This window comes from Coturnix japonica, chromosome Z, assembly GCF_054131305.1.
Source record: "Coturnix japonica strain WE chromosome Z, WE-NBRP24, whole genome shotgun sequence".
Taxonomy (NCBI): Eukaryota; Metazoa; Chordata; class Aves; order Galliformes; family Phasianidae; genus Coturnix; species Coturnix japonica.
The window spans coordinates 39,937,150-39,954,398 of record NC_140702.1 but is presented as its reverse complement, the minus strand read 5'-3'; the positions used below and the strand labels follow the sequence as shown (position 1 = coordinate 39,954,398).

The following is a 17,249-nucleotide window of genomic DNA, read 5'->3' as shown; positions in this document are numbered from 1 at the left end:
AGGGCATTTCAGTGCTTTACATGATGTTTTGATCTTAAATACCAATAACAAGAATCATATACCATGACATCAATACATAAAAACATCTGTTTGAAAAAGAGTCTACTGTTATATACTTTCAGCTCAGCCCATATGCAAAATTCACAGCTGTGCCATAACATGATCTGTCAGATATGGTGTGGTCCACTGTGATTCATTCCCTTTGTTTTATTATGTACAGAATTAAAACAATGTTCCCACTACGTAATTACTTTAAAAAGGGAAAGACAAAGAAGTCCCATGTCAGGGACTTCCTTGAAGGCTTTTGTGTGGAATGGTGGTCTATTACAGTGAGTGTTACTAGCTGGCTATGCATCTTTCATCGAGGTCTTTAAAAACAAACATAATTTTCCTTTTGCGTAGAAATGTGCTTTTATTTGTCCAAAACATTTAAAGCTAAGAGTACATCTTTTAATTGAAAATAATAATAATAATAAAAAGCCCAACACCAAAACTACAAAACAAATAAACAAAAAGTTATTTTGTTGTTTTCCTAGTTTCAATTGGACAGGTTATGCTTATTGTTAACATTTTAACACCCAGAAAGCAATTCACCCCAAGCCTTCTCACCATGGAACAGAGCTGTTTGCACTATGGGGAAACATACAGTTTGGAGCCATCTCTCTGTTCTTATAGGTACATGTTAGATGCACAGTTTTAGACACTGGAAGTTTATTTAGATGAATCCCATCCACTTACAAACAGATAGATCTGTATCTGCTTAAAGAAAGTATCTAGGCCCTTTAGTTTAGTCAGACTCTTTCAGGATATAATAGTGGGGGGTTTTGTGTGTGTGTGTTTTGTTGTTTTCAAAAATGTCTTTGAAATATTTCTTAATATGACTAAAAGTTTCAAAACACTTAAACTCCTACAAAAGTTTATTGAGAGTGAACAGTGGGCTTGAATTTCTTCCAATTAATTTTTTTATCACAAAGCTACTAACTGCATTATCCAAGATGTCCATTCAGTGTCTCCCCTTAAAAGAGGAAAATTGTTCCATTGTTGGTGTGTTTTTTACTGTTTCATGGTTCTCTTGGCCACCTAAAAATATAAGTGACATAATTAATAATTGTAAACATAAATATTTTGCTGATTGTGTACAACACTTAATAATAAAAAAATTCTGTGTATTAATTTAACTTGATAGCTTTTGTATTAGTGCCAATGTAAAAGAAATATTTTATGAGAATTTTTGGAACTGTTCAGTTTGATATCCAACAACAACAGTGTATCAAGGCACTTATTACACTCTATTTTCTGTTGTATCATTAAAGTACAAGTACTGCTCTGAAAATAATGCCTCCTATTTTGTTATGTTACCTCACAGCACCAGAAGCAGATGCTGGTGTTATGGCAAGAGAAGTTGAGAAGCCTTCTACTGATATTCTGTTACATTTTTGTTGCTGTGGATCAATGGCAGTAGAGGGGTACTCTGACAGAATGATGTCTGATGAGAAAGTACATACAAAGCAAAAGTATGGAACTGAATTCTCCCATGATGAAAAAAATTGCACCCACTGACATTCATCAATACTTGCTGAAAGTTTATGAAGACTAACGAGTGGATGTGAGCATACTGAAGTGGTGAGTGGTGAGCTTCAGCAGTGGCAACAGTGACGTGAAAGATAAATCATGTTCAGTATGGCCATGCGCAGGTGATACATCATGAAACTGGGAGTGTATGCATCAACTCTTCTACATGAATCGGTGGATTACAATCAGGGAAATGTGTTATCACCTTCAATATGTTGAAAAAGCTGTGGCCATGTTGGAATGTTTAAAAGTCTGCATCATATGGGTTCCACAAATGCTCATACACCAACAGAAACAGGACCTACTGAACCACTCCGAGATAGGTTTTCTGAGTTTTTTGTATTACATCATTACTGATGATGATGCAATACAATGATGCAATGATGAAAACATTTGTTTTCACCATTACAAGCAAAAATCAAAAAAAAAGCAGCATAAGGAGTAATGATTATAATTCTCCACTGAAGAAAAAGTTCAAGTTTCAGCCTTTAGCAGGTAAAGTGATGTCCACTGTCTTTTGGGATAGAAAAGGGGAGATTCTTCTATATTTCCTGGAACCCATACAGATCATCAACTCTCACCTCTACACTGCAATACTGACCATGCTGAAGGCTTGAACTTTCTGAGTTAGGCCAGAAAAGAAGAAAAACTTCATCTTACAATAAGATGTGAGGCCCCATATCAGTTTGAAGCATATTGCCAGTCTCGTCCAGACTATCCTAACACACCCACAATATGCTCTGATGAATTAGGGACTGTAATGGCAACATTTTCCTATCAATGACACCATTATACCAGCTGAGAAATAGTGGGTCATTTCTATTGGTGGAGATTTTTATGGTTGTGACGTGGAGTTTCTTGTTCAGTGCTAGCGGTATGCAAACCTAATGGTGTAAAATAAGAGTTTTGCGCCTTAGAATTTGCTCTGTCATCTAGTGATATTGTATTCTTCCTATATAAGGCATTACTTTTGAAGCAACCTACATATGTTTTGACCTTGAAGACATTCAAGTTTATCTAGCTGTAGATGTCACTGCTCATTGCAGGGAAGTCTGACTAGATCACTTTTAAGGGTTCCTTACAACTCATAAATTTCTATGATTCTGTGAGTCTGTGATTCTCTGATTCAACTTCAGCAGGAAAAAGTCATTTTAAAGAGGTATCACTAATCTTTAAGATATACCCAAGAGAAAATCTCAAATCCCTTGAGAATCAAATAGAAAAGGATGATTTTTTTTTTTTGTTTTAATTATTTAAAATCATATGATATAACATATTGTAATATGTTACCTTCATTTCCATTTCATACTTTTGCATGGTTTCCTCTGAATGCTGACTTGTCTCTTTAAAGCAAACATCATTATGGTCTTCTGGGCAGTTCCAGTAAGTATGCAGTCATATATGACAAAGGCATATCACAGTAAATATCTTAAATCACAAATAATAATTCTAAAAATAGAATAGTAGTCATAGCCCTTTCTCTTTCCCTGTCTAGAACACCAAACCATGCCGTGTTGCAACATCATAGAAAAGACCAAGCAAAATATTGGAAAATCATTCCTTCTCATTAGAGCCTAATGTATTAAATTCATGCAGTAGATATTTTCTAAGATTTTTCAGTAGTGGATAATATCCTCTGAATTCTGTAATTCCCATTGTGTTCAGGCTAGAGGATTTGTCTACTTTGAACACACACTGAAAGACACATTGTACACAATACAACTAGTTTTAAAATGATAAAGACACCAAAGAAAAGATGAGCAAAGGGGAACAAATATGAAAACAAAGCCCCAAATTTCATATAGTAATTAATTAAAATGAATATAACTGGAGGCGTTTTATTAGATATTATATGGCATTACTGCAGTATGAATTTAAATGCTACTGCTGTACTCTCTTTTCTTATATCAAAAATTCAGTTGGCAGAGGATAATTAGCCGTCTCTGAATTGATGAAAGGATTTCTCACCTGTCAAGGCTACATAAAGACAATCCCTTTTAATCCAGTTGGGGATTTCTCCTGTCTGGATACAATCAAAAACTGTCTTCTCTGTTTCAACAAATTCTAATTCAGACTTTGCTCTCTCAAAATTTCTGAAAAGCTTTGTTGACAGCTGCGTCCTGTCACTGTTCAAAATAAAATGAAGAGTTTGTAAGGAACTAATTATTAAAACTACAAGAACAGTGCAATTACCCTGAGTATGAGGAAGAAGCATCCTGAAAAATGTAGAAAAAGAAGTTGATATTATAACCATTTTGCCAAATAAGCTTATTTCAGCATATTTCATGACACACTGGTTAAAATTTGCATAAGACAGATCTGCTGAACTGTTTTCCTGTTCTTTATAAAAGATGTTTTAAGCTCCCTGATTTATTTTTAATATAACAATAGAATATTTTGATTGTTCTTTGTGTTTTTTGTTTGGTCTTTTTTTTTTTTTTCAATTTCAAAACCATGCATGAAAATTATGAATTATGATAAAATTCTTTAAAATGTATTTTCTCCATATGGAAACAGCCCATTACTTATTAAATATTATTTAAAATTTTAATAAACAGTCCTATATACCTTTTGTCATCCATAGGTTCATTTCCACAAAATACCTCATAGGACAAAATGTCAGCCTGAGCATTATTAAAGGCTCCTTTCCAATCAGCCCTTTCAACCTCATTCTTCTTGACAAGCTGACTGAGGTACTGCTGTGCCTCAGGGACATCAGAGTATATGGTGTGAACCTACAATAGATGAAAAATAAGATTAAATTTTCTGCAAAACTTATACATCTGTTTTCAAATCATGTCATTCAGTTAAGAACTGGAAAGAAAGAAAAACACATATTTTCTTTCCTGGTGACATTTTTGAATTTCATTAATTTATATTTTAAAATAAAGTATTCAGATTGGTCTAATCAGATTTCTGTAGGCTGACTTTCAGTGAGGGTCTAAAGATCTTGAATTCCATCTGTAATTCGGAAAATTTCAACTTAGCCTTTAAATCAGTTTGTATAAAATATTTTTTTTCTATTTTTTAATGCTAACAATAATTAATGAAAATGAAAATACACTTCATAAAATACAGAGTGTGCATTCCTACCTTCTTGACCAGATTTTGCAAGAATACTAGGACTGTAATTTGAGGTTTCATTGTGTTGTTATATCTCCTTTCACTTTCCAGGAGCTCAGTAACTTCTCTTTCTTGTTTCCATAAAGACTCCTGTATCTTTTGCAGGATGGCATGTGCTTGCCAAAGAGGTCCTATTTCCACTGTGCTTTCAGACTTTTCTTTATTAGCTACCTGGGAGGCAACAAAGATTAATCTTTCCTAATGCTAATCCAAGATCTTTTCATCAAAATATTTTTTTTTCAAGGTATTATTCATCAAGTTAAAGCACAAATGGAAAAAATCTAAAAGAAGTAGATGTTGCTTACTTCCAGTTTTTGGTGTATAGTTTTTACAATTCATACTAGAGATCTGCAAAAAGCTTTGCAGTAAAATGTACACGAATGTTACAATGAAGACAACAGCACACTATTTGGTTCTAGAAGAATTAGATTCCGTTTTCATATTGAAATATTTGAATTATTCATCACCAATTTCTCATTCTTAAACCAAATTTATATTTTCCTGTATTTTTCGTTGTCAATTAGACTTCTAGCTCCCTTCAGCCTTTCTAGAATTAGTCAGTCTAACATATTTTGAAACAACTGAAATAATTCTAAAACCAAACAGTTTAATTTCCATTGTGTTACTCACTTGTTCTGCTTTTGATTTTAAAATCGGTACATCTGCTTTTTCTACTTCGGTCTTTTCATATTTTTGCTGAAGGATTTTAATCTGGAAATTCACGAGGTCTGACACTCTTCCCACATGTAGGCTGATGTTACGAAATTCCTGCAAAGCTACATTGAAAACAGTAGAAAATGTAATCAATAAAATGTTGAGTGTTTCTATGACGATGCACTAGATGCAATATTGTCTAAGTGCACTAAATGGTCTCCATTAAGAAATCAAGAATTTGTAATACACAAATGAATTACGAGAATCAAGAATTCTGTTAGAGTATTCTACTCAAATGTTGAAGAAATCTACTCAGAAGTCTTCCTGACTGGAATAATCTAGTTATGCTAAATAGTTTGGAGTACTGATAGTCATTTCTGGCTCTAAAATTCTTCTTTAATTTGATCTGAAATACAGAATTCCAATGGAAGACCTTATACTGATTTTGTCTGGTATACACCACAGCATAAGAAAAACAGGAGGGAAAATAGGAAGATCAAGAAGTTTGCTGTCCGAAATACAGAACTCACTCAGTGTATGCCGGGTGTAAAGATGACTGATTTTTTTAGACAGATTTTCAAGGATCCAGACCTGAAAAGCAAGAAAAGAGTCTCATATCAGTTTTTCTATTTCCCTTGTGAGTATACATGTAGTAATCAATAACAATGGAATAATGTTGTCAAATCCTAGAGAAATTAGCAGTAATTGGTTGTTGCTGTAAAAGAATAGAGAAAAGAAGTAAAACAGAGACTTCTCAGAGTTTACTTCTTTCACAAGAAAATGCACCAAAATGTCCAATGATTATATTTGCGTACATTACTAGAATTAAGGAGATAAAAATTACACATTTTGGTCTCCCAGAAATTTGAAGAACAAAATCGTTTGCTCACAGAATGCAAAGCCAGCACACAGTAAAGTTTGTTTCCTTCAGATCTTGATAGTTTCATAAAAGGTCTTCCTTATTCCTGTAAGTCTTAGAAACTGTAACTTCACTACTTGCTGTTCTTTGTTAAAATATAATATATTACATTCCAAGATATTGCAAGAAACTATATTCTTCACTGTTTGTCAATTGGGAATAAGCAAATAGTGAGATGTATAATAAAACAGGAGAAAAAAAATACTGATGATATGCAAAATTTCTTCAGACGGTGGTGCTGCACAGTAAAAAAATACTCTTCCCTATTTTTCTCTCTGACATACTATAATAATCTGCACTCTACTTTATAAATTGAATCTGACTTTAAGACTTTTTTCTTCCTTCAACAGAGAGTCAAATGATCCTGAATATATGTCCTATTGTAGCACCATGACAGTTGATTGATATAAAGATGATGATTTCAAAATTACAGAAATACTTGCATATATTATATGTAATAACATACTCACAAAGTAACAGACATTAATAAGATGATGCTCACAGATTATATTAGAAACAAACGAACAACAACAACAACACAAAAGCACATTATTTTCTCCAGTGACAAGAAATTCAGAATCTATGGTTATTCTGAAATGCCTTAAAAATCAGAAGAGATGTATGTAATAGTTAAATCTGAAATATACCTTTGTGTTTAATTGGAAAGCATTCCTGAGAAGATATCACTAAGAATCTAGCAGGCCAGACTGGGCAAAATTGTACAACACACTGAAAATCATTACAAGAACAAAAATTTTGATTTCTTTTTGCAATCTTGAAACATTTATCAAAGTGGAAAGCATACCTACATGTTTTTCACTTTTCACGGGACTGCTTAGACAGCTTATTGAAGTGTATAAAATTATTTGCTATAGCTTGGGCTGGTACTACACTGTACCCTCCCTATTTCCCCAACCCCACCTTTAAAGGAATTATTACAACAGAAAAAAAAAATAATAATAATAATAATAAGGGTAGAGTGCTATGCTTTTCTTTTCTTTCTTTTTTTTTTTTTTTTTTTCTGTGATAAACAGAAACATCTGACAATGATTCAATAAGAACAAAGTTTGAGTATTACTAAATTGTCTGACAATGTGGCTGCTGCAATACAGTTTGGCCATAATAAGAAGGGTAGAAATGATTATTTTAACCCATTGCTATAGGTCTTAGAGCTTACTGCTTTATACAGGCTTTTTCTGCACCTGCAGCCACCTCAGATCATTAATAAACTGGTACTGCATTATTAGAAATAAATGTTGCAAAGCCTGCAGAATTTCAATCATGCCACTTTTTCATGGAAAACATCATGCAAGTTATTTTTACTGCTTAGGTCAACCAGCTGCATTACAGTGTTGTAATAGATGAATTAGCTGATTTAGATGTATGTGTCTAAAGGCATGTTGTTGTTTTCAGAACCCTTAGGCTGTTGGGAACAGCATGAACTGGAAATGGAGATGAGAGCACAGTTTAACTTCACAAAGAAACACAAACTCGCTGTTTTCACCTTTTTTTCTTCCCATTTCTCTGTTTGTTGTTTCATTTGGTGAAGAAGATCTTCCTTCTCTTGGCTTAGCTGATTGTTACTTTCCCTCAGGCCCTGAAGGAAATAGGATAAGGCAAAGTAATTAGAATTTCTATACTCAACCTTCAAAAAGATCTTCAGTATTTATTTATTTGATTGTTTGTCCTTTTTCTTCCATACAAATTGAGAAATTTTAACATTTGAACCAGAGTGCTAAGTCCTGGGGATCTTGCACAAAAATCAAAATAGAAATTGATCAATTCAGAAGGCAAATGTGATCAGGTTCTAAATGCATTTCTGCAGGAGACAGGGGACATGCAGAATTTTTTCTTAGTTGTAGAATATAAAGAAGAATGGGATAAACTTTAATTTCTGATCATGACTAAAAAAGCATTAGATATCCTTAATATTCATTGAATATATTGACATGATTCATTCATAAAAACATAATTGTTCACAAGTGTCTAAGTAAAACAGTATGGGAAAACTTAACACCAAGTTTTTACTGTGGATATGAAAGCTGTTCTGAAAACATACTGTGTAAGGTTTCACTCATCTCCAGACGGAGACAGCTATGGTTTTGTAGTAGTTCCATAAAATGTATCTTCATTTTACTCTCAGTAAAAAGAAAACATGACTTCTGCAATCTTTTTCTGCATCCTCTGTAGGCTTCTGTTGCTCTTATCCTTCTGTTAAAATTGCACTTCTTGTTTACCTTAGCTGTATTTTGCCAGTTTTGTCTGTTCTTGTTCATCAGCTCTCGGTAAGCTTCTAATTGAGATTTCAGACTCCTGATTTTGTCACCATATAGTTTTACGGTAGTTATAGTCTGCTCCTACATTAGAAAGGATTATTGAGAAAATGAATACAGAGTGAAAACAGAGAAAATGAATACAGAGCAAAACATCAATAACAGAACATTTTGTACAACAGCAAAATATTAGTTTTCCTACTCCAATTTTTTGTTTGTTTTTTTGTTTGCTTTTGTTTTTTTTTAATCTCCAAATTTTTGTGTTGCTCATGGGAGGTTTGTATCTTTACAGGATGTAGACTCAAGGCAAAAATACTGCCCGGGTAATTATTTTTTCTCTTCTGTTTTGCAGAAATCTTAAGTCTTTCTGAGAAAAGAACCTAATGAATTCTCTCTAGGCATGGCTAAGGAATTTTCAACAAATTTAACTTTAATAAGAAAATTAAATCTGGGAAGTTAAAGACAAGCAGCATGGAAAACAGTTCAGCAAAACAGTCTTTCTAAATAAGCCAGCAGAACTGTGTAATAAATATAATCAAATTAGAAATCTTAAAAAAATATGAATATTTCCAGTGTGTCTATGAACTATTTTGCTCTCAAAGATTTTAACTAAAACACATTATAGTTCCTGTGTTTCTATCTGCGCTCGGTAGAATAAAATCTTCTGCATCTTTCTTCTGTGTGTACTCTCTGGACAGAATGAATTTTATTTTTATGAAAAACATGCATGTAACCAGCAACCAAATGGCTGTCTTGATCTTTACTGGCAAGAGAAATAATCTGATGAATTAAAGAAGCACTGGCTGAAGAAAAAGTTTTCAATACAATCTAGACAAAGATGTATATAATTCAGATTTGGGGAGAATTACTGACTAATGAAATGGACAGATGATTCTGTTAAGGAAAGCATGATACTGTGGGGCTATGATCACAAGAGTGGTGCCTATGGATCCTCACTGTAGCCTTGTGGACATTTACAGGTGGAAGGATTCTGCAATTTTCTAAACCACGTTTACATAGCACTAAAAGACAAAACTGAAACATCCATAGCGACCAGTGTCTGCATCTGAATGTTGAAAGAACCAGTTATATAAACATTACTTTGTGTGTCAGCCAAGACTCAAAGCAACAGAAACAATCTTATTCATATTTTGGAAGAGACTGAATTATTGTAGTTGTATAACACCTTACTATGAAATGTGTTTTTTGGTTGATGCTTCTTTAACTTTATCCTCATTGGGCTCATTAACTTCATGAACTTCACAAAAACTGTCACATACTAAGCTAAAGAGAGAATGGATTTAATCTTTAAAGGTGGAAGGGGAGCCAAGTGTAAAGTAAAGGAGAACATGCCCACAGAGAAGTCTGAAATACCTTTCACACTGGCAGTGACAGCCTTTTAGGGAACAATCATTCTTGACAGATACAACTGATACAATTGTGTCAGTCATCAAAAGAAAGTGACATTTAACAGGAAAATTTATTAACCAAAAAGTCTAGAAAATCTCTGCAAATACAAGACCATAAATATTCAGAATGGGGAATATACTAATATATTCAAAAAGACTGAAGAAATAGCCTTTTTAGGAGATAGGATGCAATGTGCAACTAAATGCAGAAGCAAATGTGAATGAAATAAATTTATTCCCTAGTTTTGCCTTCTATGCTTAAGACCAGATTGACTGCAAGGAGGTCCCTCTGAGAAACAGTGAGGAGCAGGTAAAGAGCCTCTGGGTTGGAATTAGGGATAGAAATAATAACGGGCACCTGGTAGTAGGGGCCTATTACTACAGGCCTCCTGATCAAGAGGAGCCTGCTGACAGGCCCTTCTCACTTCAGCTGCAGGAGGCATTGCACTCACAGGCACTTGTCCTGATGGGGGTTGTCAACAACCTGGATGTCTGCTGGGAAAACCACACAGTGAGCTGCAAGAGATCCAGGACACTCCTGGAGTGTGTGGATGATAACTTCCTGTTTCAAGTTTTGGATAGACTGACTACAGGACAAGCATTGCTGGATCTGGCTCTCATCAGTGCAGAGGAGATCATTAAAGATGTTACGACTGGAGGCAGCCTAGGTTGCAGTGACTACGTCCTCATTGAGTTTGTTGTCTCAAGTAACGTAGGCCTGGCAAAGAGTGGATTCAGGACCCTGAACTTTTAGAGAATGAATTTCAGGATGTTTAAAGAATTGCTGGATGAGATAAATATCCTGGAAAACTGTCCTTAGAGACAAATAAATGGAATAAAGCTGGCCACTCTACAAGTATACCCTTCTAGGAGCTCTCCATCCCTCAAAATAAGAAAGTGTGAAGGGAAGAAAGAAACCTGCTGGTAAGGCTAGGGGAAGGGAACAGAATGTACAAGCTGTGGAAATAAGGGTGTGTAACCTGGGGAGAACACAGGGTCACTGTCCAGACTTGCAGAAAGGTGATTAGGAAAGCCAAGGCACAGATGGAACTGAACATGGTAAGGAATATTAAAAACACCAAGAAGGGATTTTATAGGTACAATGGCCAGAAGATGCAGGCCAAAAAGAGCGCTCCTCCATTGGTAAATGAGAAAGGATAACTGACTATGACAGATATGGAAAAGGCTGAGGTACTAAATGAATTTTTGCCTCAGGTCTTTGTTGTCAGCCAGGATTCTTGTATTTTCACATCCCTGAATCTCAAAACCCCAGGATTCTAGGTGGGAACTAAGGAAGTAAATCCTTCTTCCCCCCTGCTGTAAGGACAGACTAAGTCTGAGAATGTCTCATGAGAATGAATGTATACAAGTCTATGGGGCCAGATGATATGCATCCCAGAGTTCTAAAATTGCTGGTTGATGTGGTTGCTGAGCCACTATCCAACACATATACACACATGCCATTTATTGTGGCTGTTAGGTGAAGTCTCCAGGGACTGGAAAAATGGAAATGTCTCCCCATTTACAAGAAAGAGAGGAAGGAGGACCCAGGGAACTATATGCTGATGAGCCTCGCCTCTGTGCCTGTGAAGATCATGGAACAGGTTCTCCTAGAAGGCATGATAAGGCACATGAGGTGGTGATCTAAGACAGCCAGCATAGCTTTACAAAGGGAAGGTCATGCCTGACAAAACTGTAGGCCTTCTATGATGGAATGATGACACTGGTGGACAAAGGGAAGGTAATGACTGTCATCTACCTGGACTTGTGCAAAGCCTTTGACGTGGTCCCTCAATATATCCTTAACTCTAAACTGGAGAGATACGGATTTGAGGGGTGAACTATTTGGTGGAAAAGGAATTGGTTGGAGAACTGTAGACAGAGGGTTATGTTGAATGGCTCTATGTGTAGAGGGAGGCCAGTTATGAGTGGTGACCCCTAGGTGTCTGTCCTGGGACCAGTGCTTTTCAATATTTTCATCGGTGGCACTGATAACAGACTTGAATGTACCCTCAGCAAGTTCGCTGTTGACAACAGGCTGAGTGGTGTGGTTGACACCAGGAAGTGAAAACATCTAGAGGGACATCAACAGACTCAAAAGGTGGGCTGATGCAAAACTAATGAGGTTTAAAATAGCAAAGCACAATGTTTTTTACTTTTACTGGAGTAACCCCAGATATGTATACAGACTGGGGGAAGAACTCCTTGAGAGTATCTCTGTGGAGAAGGACGTGGAGGTGCTGGTGTATGAAAAACTAAACATGAGTCAAAAGTGTGCACTTGGAGCTCAGAAGGCCGTTGTTATCCTGGCCTGTATCAGAGGGGGGCGGGGGGGGGGGGGACAAAAGGGATGGGGAGGTGGTTTTCTCTCTCTGCTCTGCCCTCATGAGGCCTCACCTTGAGTACTGTGTCCAGGTCTGGGGCCCCCAGAACAAGATAAATGTGGAGGTGTTGGAGAGGTTCTAGATAAGGGCCTTGAGGATGGTCAGAGGGCTGAAGCACATCCCCTGTGAAGACAGACTGAGGGAACTGAACTTGTTTCACCTGGAAAAGAGAAGGGTGCAAGGAGACCTCATTGCAGCCTTCCAGTACTTAAAATGGGATTATAAACAGGAAGCGAATCAACTTTTCACTCAAAGAGATAGTCACAGTGCAAGGGGAATAGTTTTAAGCTCAAGGAGGGAAGGTTTAAATTGGATGTCAGAGGGAAATTCTTCAGAGAGGTGAGGTGCTGGAACAGGCTACCCAGAGACACTGTGCATGCCCCGTCCTTGGAGGTGTTCAGGACCAGAATGGATGGAGCCCTGGGCAGCCTGTTCCAGTATCAGATCTGGAAGTAGTTGGTCCTGACTGTGACAGGGGGGTTGAAACATAATGAGTCCCTTCCAAACCAAGCCATTTTGTGATTCTGTGATTCCATCTGTTTTACGTTGACAAATAGTATGACACAACAATATTCATGCTCCTGAATAATTACCTGTTTTTCTTTTTTAAAATTGTCTAGTTGTTTGATTATCTTCATGTGTTTGCTTTTCATTTCCTGCATGTCTTTTACAACCTGCAGAGGATGAAAGAAAAGATGAACTCAGAGCACCAGAAAATGAACTCCAATTATAATGAATCATCAGACAATTTCGATGTACATTTCTTAAAATGACATAAACGATACAGAGACAGGACTGAACTTGAAAGCATGTAAATAGCCTGGACTCTAGACAGAAACACTGAGGCTCAAACAATTAGACCCAACAACATAGGTCTGTTTATTCACTTGAAGTGTTTTTTTTGTATGTTTGTTTGTTTGTTTGTTTTGGTGGCTTTTTTTTGTTTTTTTTTTTGTTTTGTTTTGTTTTTTTTTTTTGTTTTTTGGTTTATTTCTGTTTTTCTAGAATATTGATCTGGATTGAATACAGAAGACAGTAATTACAATTATTTTGAGTTCTTGAAAGCCAGTATTGTGAAACTTATTTCTGGGGAAAAACCTAATAATAATAAAAGAAGGCTGAACAGTGGAGATTACATTTTTCCATTTAAGAGTTAGATAACATAAATTGGTAACAAAGCACTCAGTTGCATTAAGGTATGCCATTAAGGTAATTTTTAAAACGTTCAAAATTGATATAAGAATCACTATAGTAATTTCTCATTGACTGGTATGTACATAAGGGACTGGCAAAGTGATGCTATTTTCTCATTTGAAAAATGAGTCATTTAAGCTTAAAATTGCCTCAGGATCCTTAGTGACTCAGTTTTATTCATTCTATTTCATTATAGTCACAAAAGGAAATTTCCACTACTTCCCATCCCAGTTTCTGCTACGTTTTGCATTCTTGTCTTGCTGGTGCATTGTAAAATTACATAATGCTGATACGTGTTGCATTTTGAGTGAGTCTGACAGATATTACCAGATGAATTGCAACAGTAATGAACATGAGTGTGTAAAGTATAAAATTCTATAGCTACTCATAGTTATCCTTGGTTGCATTTTAATGCCATGCAGATTCTTTTGACAGAAGCTGACTAACCAAAACCAAAAACCACCAGTATAGCAAAGTATACTGCAAGGAGGAAAAATATAAAGAACTAGAGATCTGTGTGTGGTTGTAGGACCATGATTTCACTGTGATCATAGAGACATGATGGGACAGTTTGTATGTCTAGAATGCTGCCATGGATGGTTCTGTACATTTTAGGAAGTACAGTGAAAAAGTGGAATGTTACAGGTGAGAACTAAGGGACAGTCTAGTATGGGTGACAGCATTGTGGGTGTTTACTACAGGCTGGCTGATCAGGAGGAGAAAGTTAGTCAGGCCTCATAGCCTCATGATTCCAGGCTTTGCTTCTCATGTTGTACTTCAGTCACCCTGATATTTACAGAAAAGAAATGCTGCCAAGCACACAGTCCAGGAAGTTCCTGGAGAGCACTGATGATAACATCTGTAAGCAGGTAGCAGAGCCAAAATGGAAAGATTGACTAGACTTTTTTTAAGTAAAAAATATTGAAACACTGGCTACAGAAGAGGTATCACATGCTAAAGAGGCACCACCATCCAATGAGATACCAGAAAATGAAAAGAAATTTGCCCTATTCACAGACGGATCATGTCGTATTGTAGGGAAGCACTGCAGATGGAAAGCTGCTGTATGGAGCCCCACACGACAAGTTGCAGAGGCCACTGAGAATCAAGCCAATTTGCAGAGGTAAAGGCTGTTCAGCTGGCTTTCGATGCGGCTGAACGGGAGAGGTGGCCAATGTTTCATCTTTATACCGATTCATGGATGGTGGCAAATGCCTTATGGGGGTGGCTGCAGCAGTGGGAAGATGATAACTGGCAACGAAGGGGTAAACCTGTTTGGGCTGCTGAACTATGGAAAGACATTGCTGCCCGAATAAGGAACACTGTTGTAAAGGTGCGCCATGTAGATGCTCATGTGCCTAAAAGTAAGGCTACTGAAGAACATAAAAATAACCATCAGGTTGATCGAGCTGCCAAAATTGAGGTGGCTCAAATAGACTTGGACTGGCAGAACAAAGGTGAATTATTCCTAGCTCGGTGGGCCCATGAGACTTCAGGTCATCAAGGAAGGGATGCAACATATAAGTGGGCCAGAGACCAAGGGGTGGACTTAACTATGGACGCTATTGCTCAGGTTATTTGTGACTGTGAAACATGCGCCATAATTAAACAAGCCAAGAGGATGAAACCTTTCTGGGGAGAAGGGCGATGGAAAAAGTATAAATATGGAGAGGCATGGCAGGTTGATTATATCACCTTGCCACGATCTCGCAATGGTAAGCGTTATGTACTCACCATGGTGGAGGCAACCACTGGGTGGCTTGAAACATACGCAGTACCCCATGCTACCGCCCGAAACACCATATTAGGGTTGGAAAAGCAAATCCTGTGGCAGCATGGCACTCCGGAAAGAATTGAATCAGATAATGGGACCCATTTCAAAAATTCTCTTCTAACCACTTGGGCCAAAAATCATGGCATTGAGTGGATTTACCATATTCCCTATCATGCACCAGCTTCTGGTAAAATTGAATGATTCAATGGGTTGTTGAAAACTACGTTGAAAGCAATGGGTGGTGGTATGTATAAAAATTGGGAGAACCATTTAGCAGAAGCCACCTGGTTGGTCAACACTCGAGGATCTAGTAATCGTAATGGTCCTAACCAATCCAGCTCCCTACGTACCGTGGAGGGAGATAAGGTTCCTGTAGTACACATAAAGAGCGTGTTGGGAAAAGCAGTTTGGGTCCTTCCAGCGTCTGGAAAGGGCAAACCTCTCTGGGGTACTGTCTTTGCCCAGGGACCTGGGTGCACGTGGTGGGTGATGGACAAAAATGGGAATGTCCAATGTGTAACACAAGGGAATTTGATGTTGGGGGAGTGCAGTGTGCAGAAATCCAATGATTTCTTGTAGATATTAGGTAGAGTCTCAGAAAGTATTTGACGAATGTCCAATTAGGTACAGGACTTAAGATAAAGTGGATTAGTGTTAAGGAAACACTTTTCTATATACCTTAATTAGGCATTCTGTAAGCAAGTTTTCCATCTGGGCTCTATATCATGCACTGGCCATGCATGTGTAGAGCACACATGGAAAGAAGTATAAGTCAAAAGGAAATCTGCTGTGGTGACTGGGAAAGGATGAGTGCACCTTAATGTGGGGGACGCCATACTAGCTCTGCCTTTCTCCTCCACCGCTGACATGTTTTCCTTTTTCTGGCAGTTTTGCCATTTTTCTCAAAATTAATAAATAATGGTGGGTTAGGTTATAGAGTTTTGTTCTCAACTTAGGGTTTTGTATGAATTAGATATGGAATAAATATAAATTGTTAAGAAAATAAGGTTGCTGATTACTCACAACTATACGTATGAGTGTGTATTTGTGTATTAGCATAATGCAATGATGTAGAATAAGGGGTGGAATGTCATGGTTTAATAATTTTGTAATTTTACTATCAGTATTCCACATCATAACATCATATAAAGCATGAGTAATTTTACTGAATCTGCAACTTACAGAAGAAGACTCCATCTCCCAGAGAACAACACGGAGAGAGATGGGTCATGGGACCTGGACACTATATTAACTCTGTCGCAGGCTAGACTGATGTCTTTTGAGTTCTGGCGTTCAGGGGAGTGTGTGGGAGCCTTCACTGTTTTGCCTAAATTCACCATAGGCCTCTCGGTTTCGGGACTCATTCTCCCTCTTATTTTGCTTGATTCGTTAGCACAATTTTCAATTATATTGTATTATATTGTGTTATCCTGTATTTTGATATAGTATTTAGTAAATAAGTGTGCCTCCTTAGATCGTTGCCGCTGTTTTCTTTTCCTAATTAACTTTTTTTTCCTTTCGGCCTAGGGCCCCTGTGGGGCCCACGGCCATTGTCACGGACACAAGTGGATTTTCGTTCAAACCATGACACCATTGCAACATAACACTTAGAGGGCTCTTCCAATCAGGGTTTGCTTATGCCATTGACATCTACCTCTAGGGCTGAACCTAAACTCCTAGCTTCTCTTGCTTGTTACTCATGCTGGGTGCATCACTGTAGAAACACTGCGAACATTTTACGTTGTACCCAGCACTTGGTGAAGCATAATGAAATATCTCACTAGAGTGCAGGCCCTCATATGTTGGCAAGTTGTACTATAGCTTAGATTTTATCATTTTCCCTCTTTGAATCTAGTTTAAAGCTCTATTAATCAGCCTTTCTAATTCCTATTCTAAAATCCTTTCTTCCCTCTGAGAAAGGTTCATCTCCACAGCCTCCAGCAGGCC

General features: G+C 37.1%; 1 protein-coding gene across 1 annotated transcript in view; it reads right to left on the bottom strand.

The window, feature by feature from the left end:
• Positions 1 to 1,053: 1,053 nt before the first annotated feature.
• The window catches only part of LOC146753936 (uncharacterized), a 39,903-nt gene continuing 23,707 nt past the window's right edge, over positions 1,054 to 17,249 (bottom strand). Inside the window, exons 6-15 of the mRNA XM_085530067.1 lie at positions 12,928 to 13,008; positions 8,506 to 8,625; positions 7,773 to 7,865; positions 5,880 to 5,940; positions 5,326 to 5,471; positions 4,666 to 4,866; positions 4,141 to 4,307; positions 3,541 to 3,692; positions 2,863 to 2,942; positions 1,054 to 1,080 (exon numbers count right to left, since the gene is read on the bottom strand). Coding sequence (XP_085386193.1) covers positions 1,054 to 1,080; positions 2,863 to 2,942; positions 3,541 to 3,692; positions 4,141 to 4,307; positions 4,666 to 4,866; positions 5,326 to 5,471; positions 5,880 to 5,940; positions 7,773 to 7,865; positions 8,506 to 8,625; positions 12,928 to 13,008 — 1,128 coding nt within the window. The remainder of the gene's footprint in view (positions 1,081 to 2,862; positions 2,943 to 3,540; positions 3,693 to 4,140; positions 4,308 to 4,665; positions 4,867 to 5,325; positions 5,472 to 5,879; positions 5,941 to 7,772; positions 7,866 to 8,505; positions 8,626 to 12,927; positions 13,009 to 17,249) is intronic.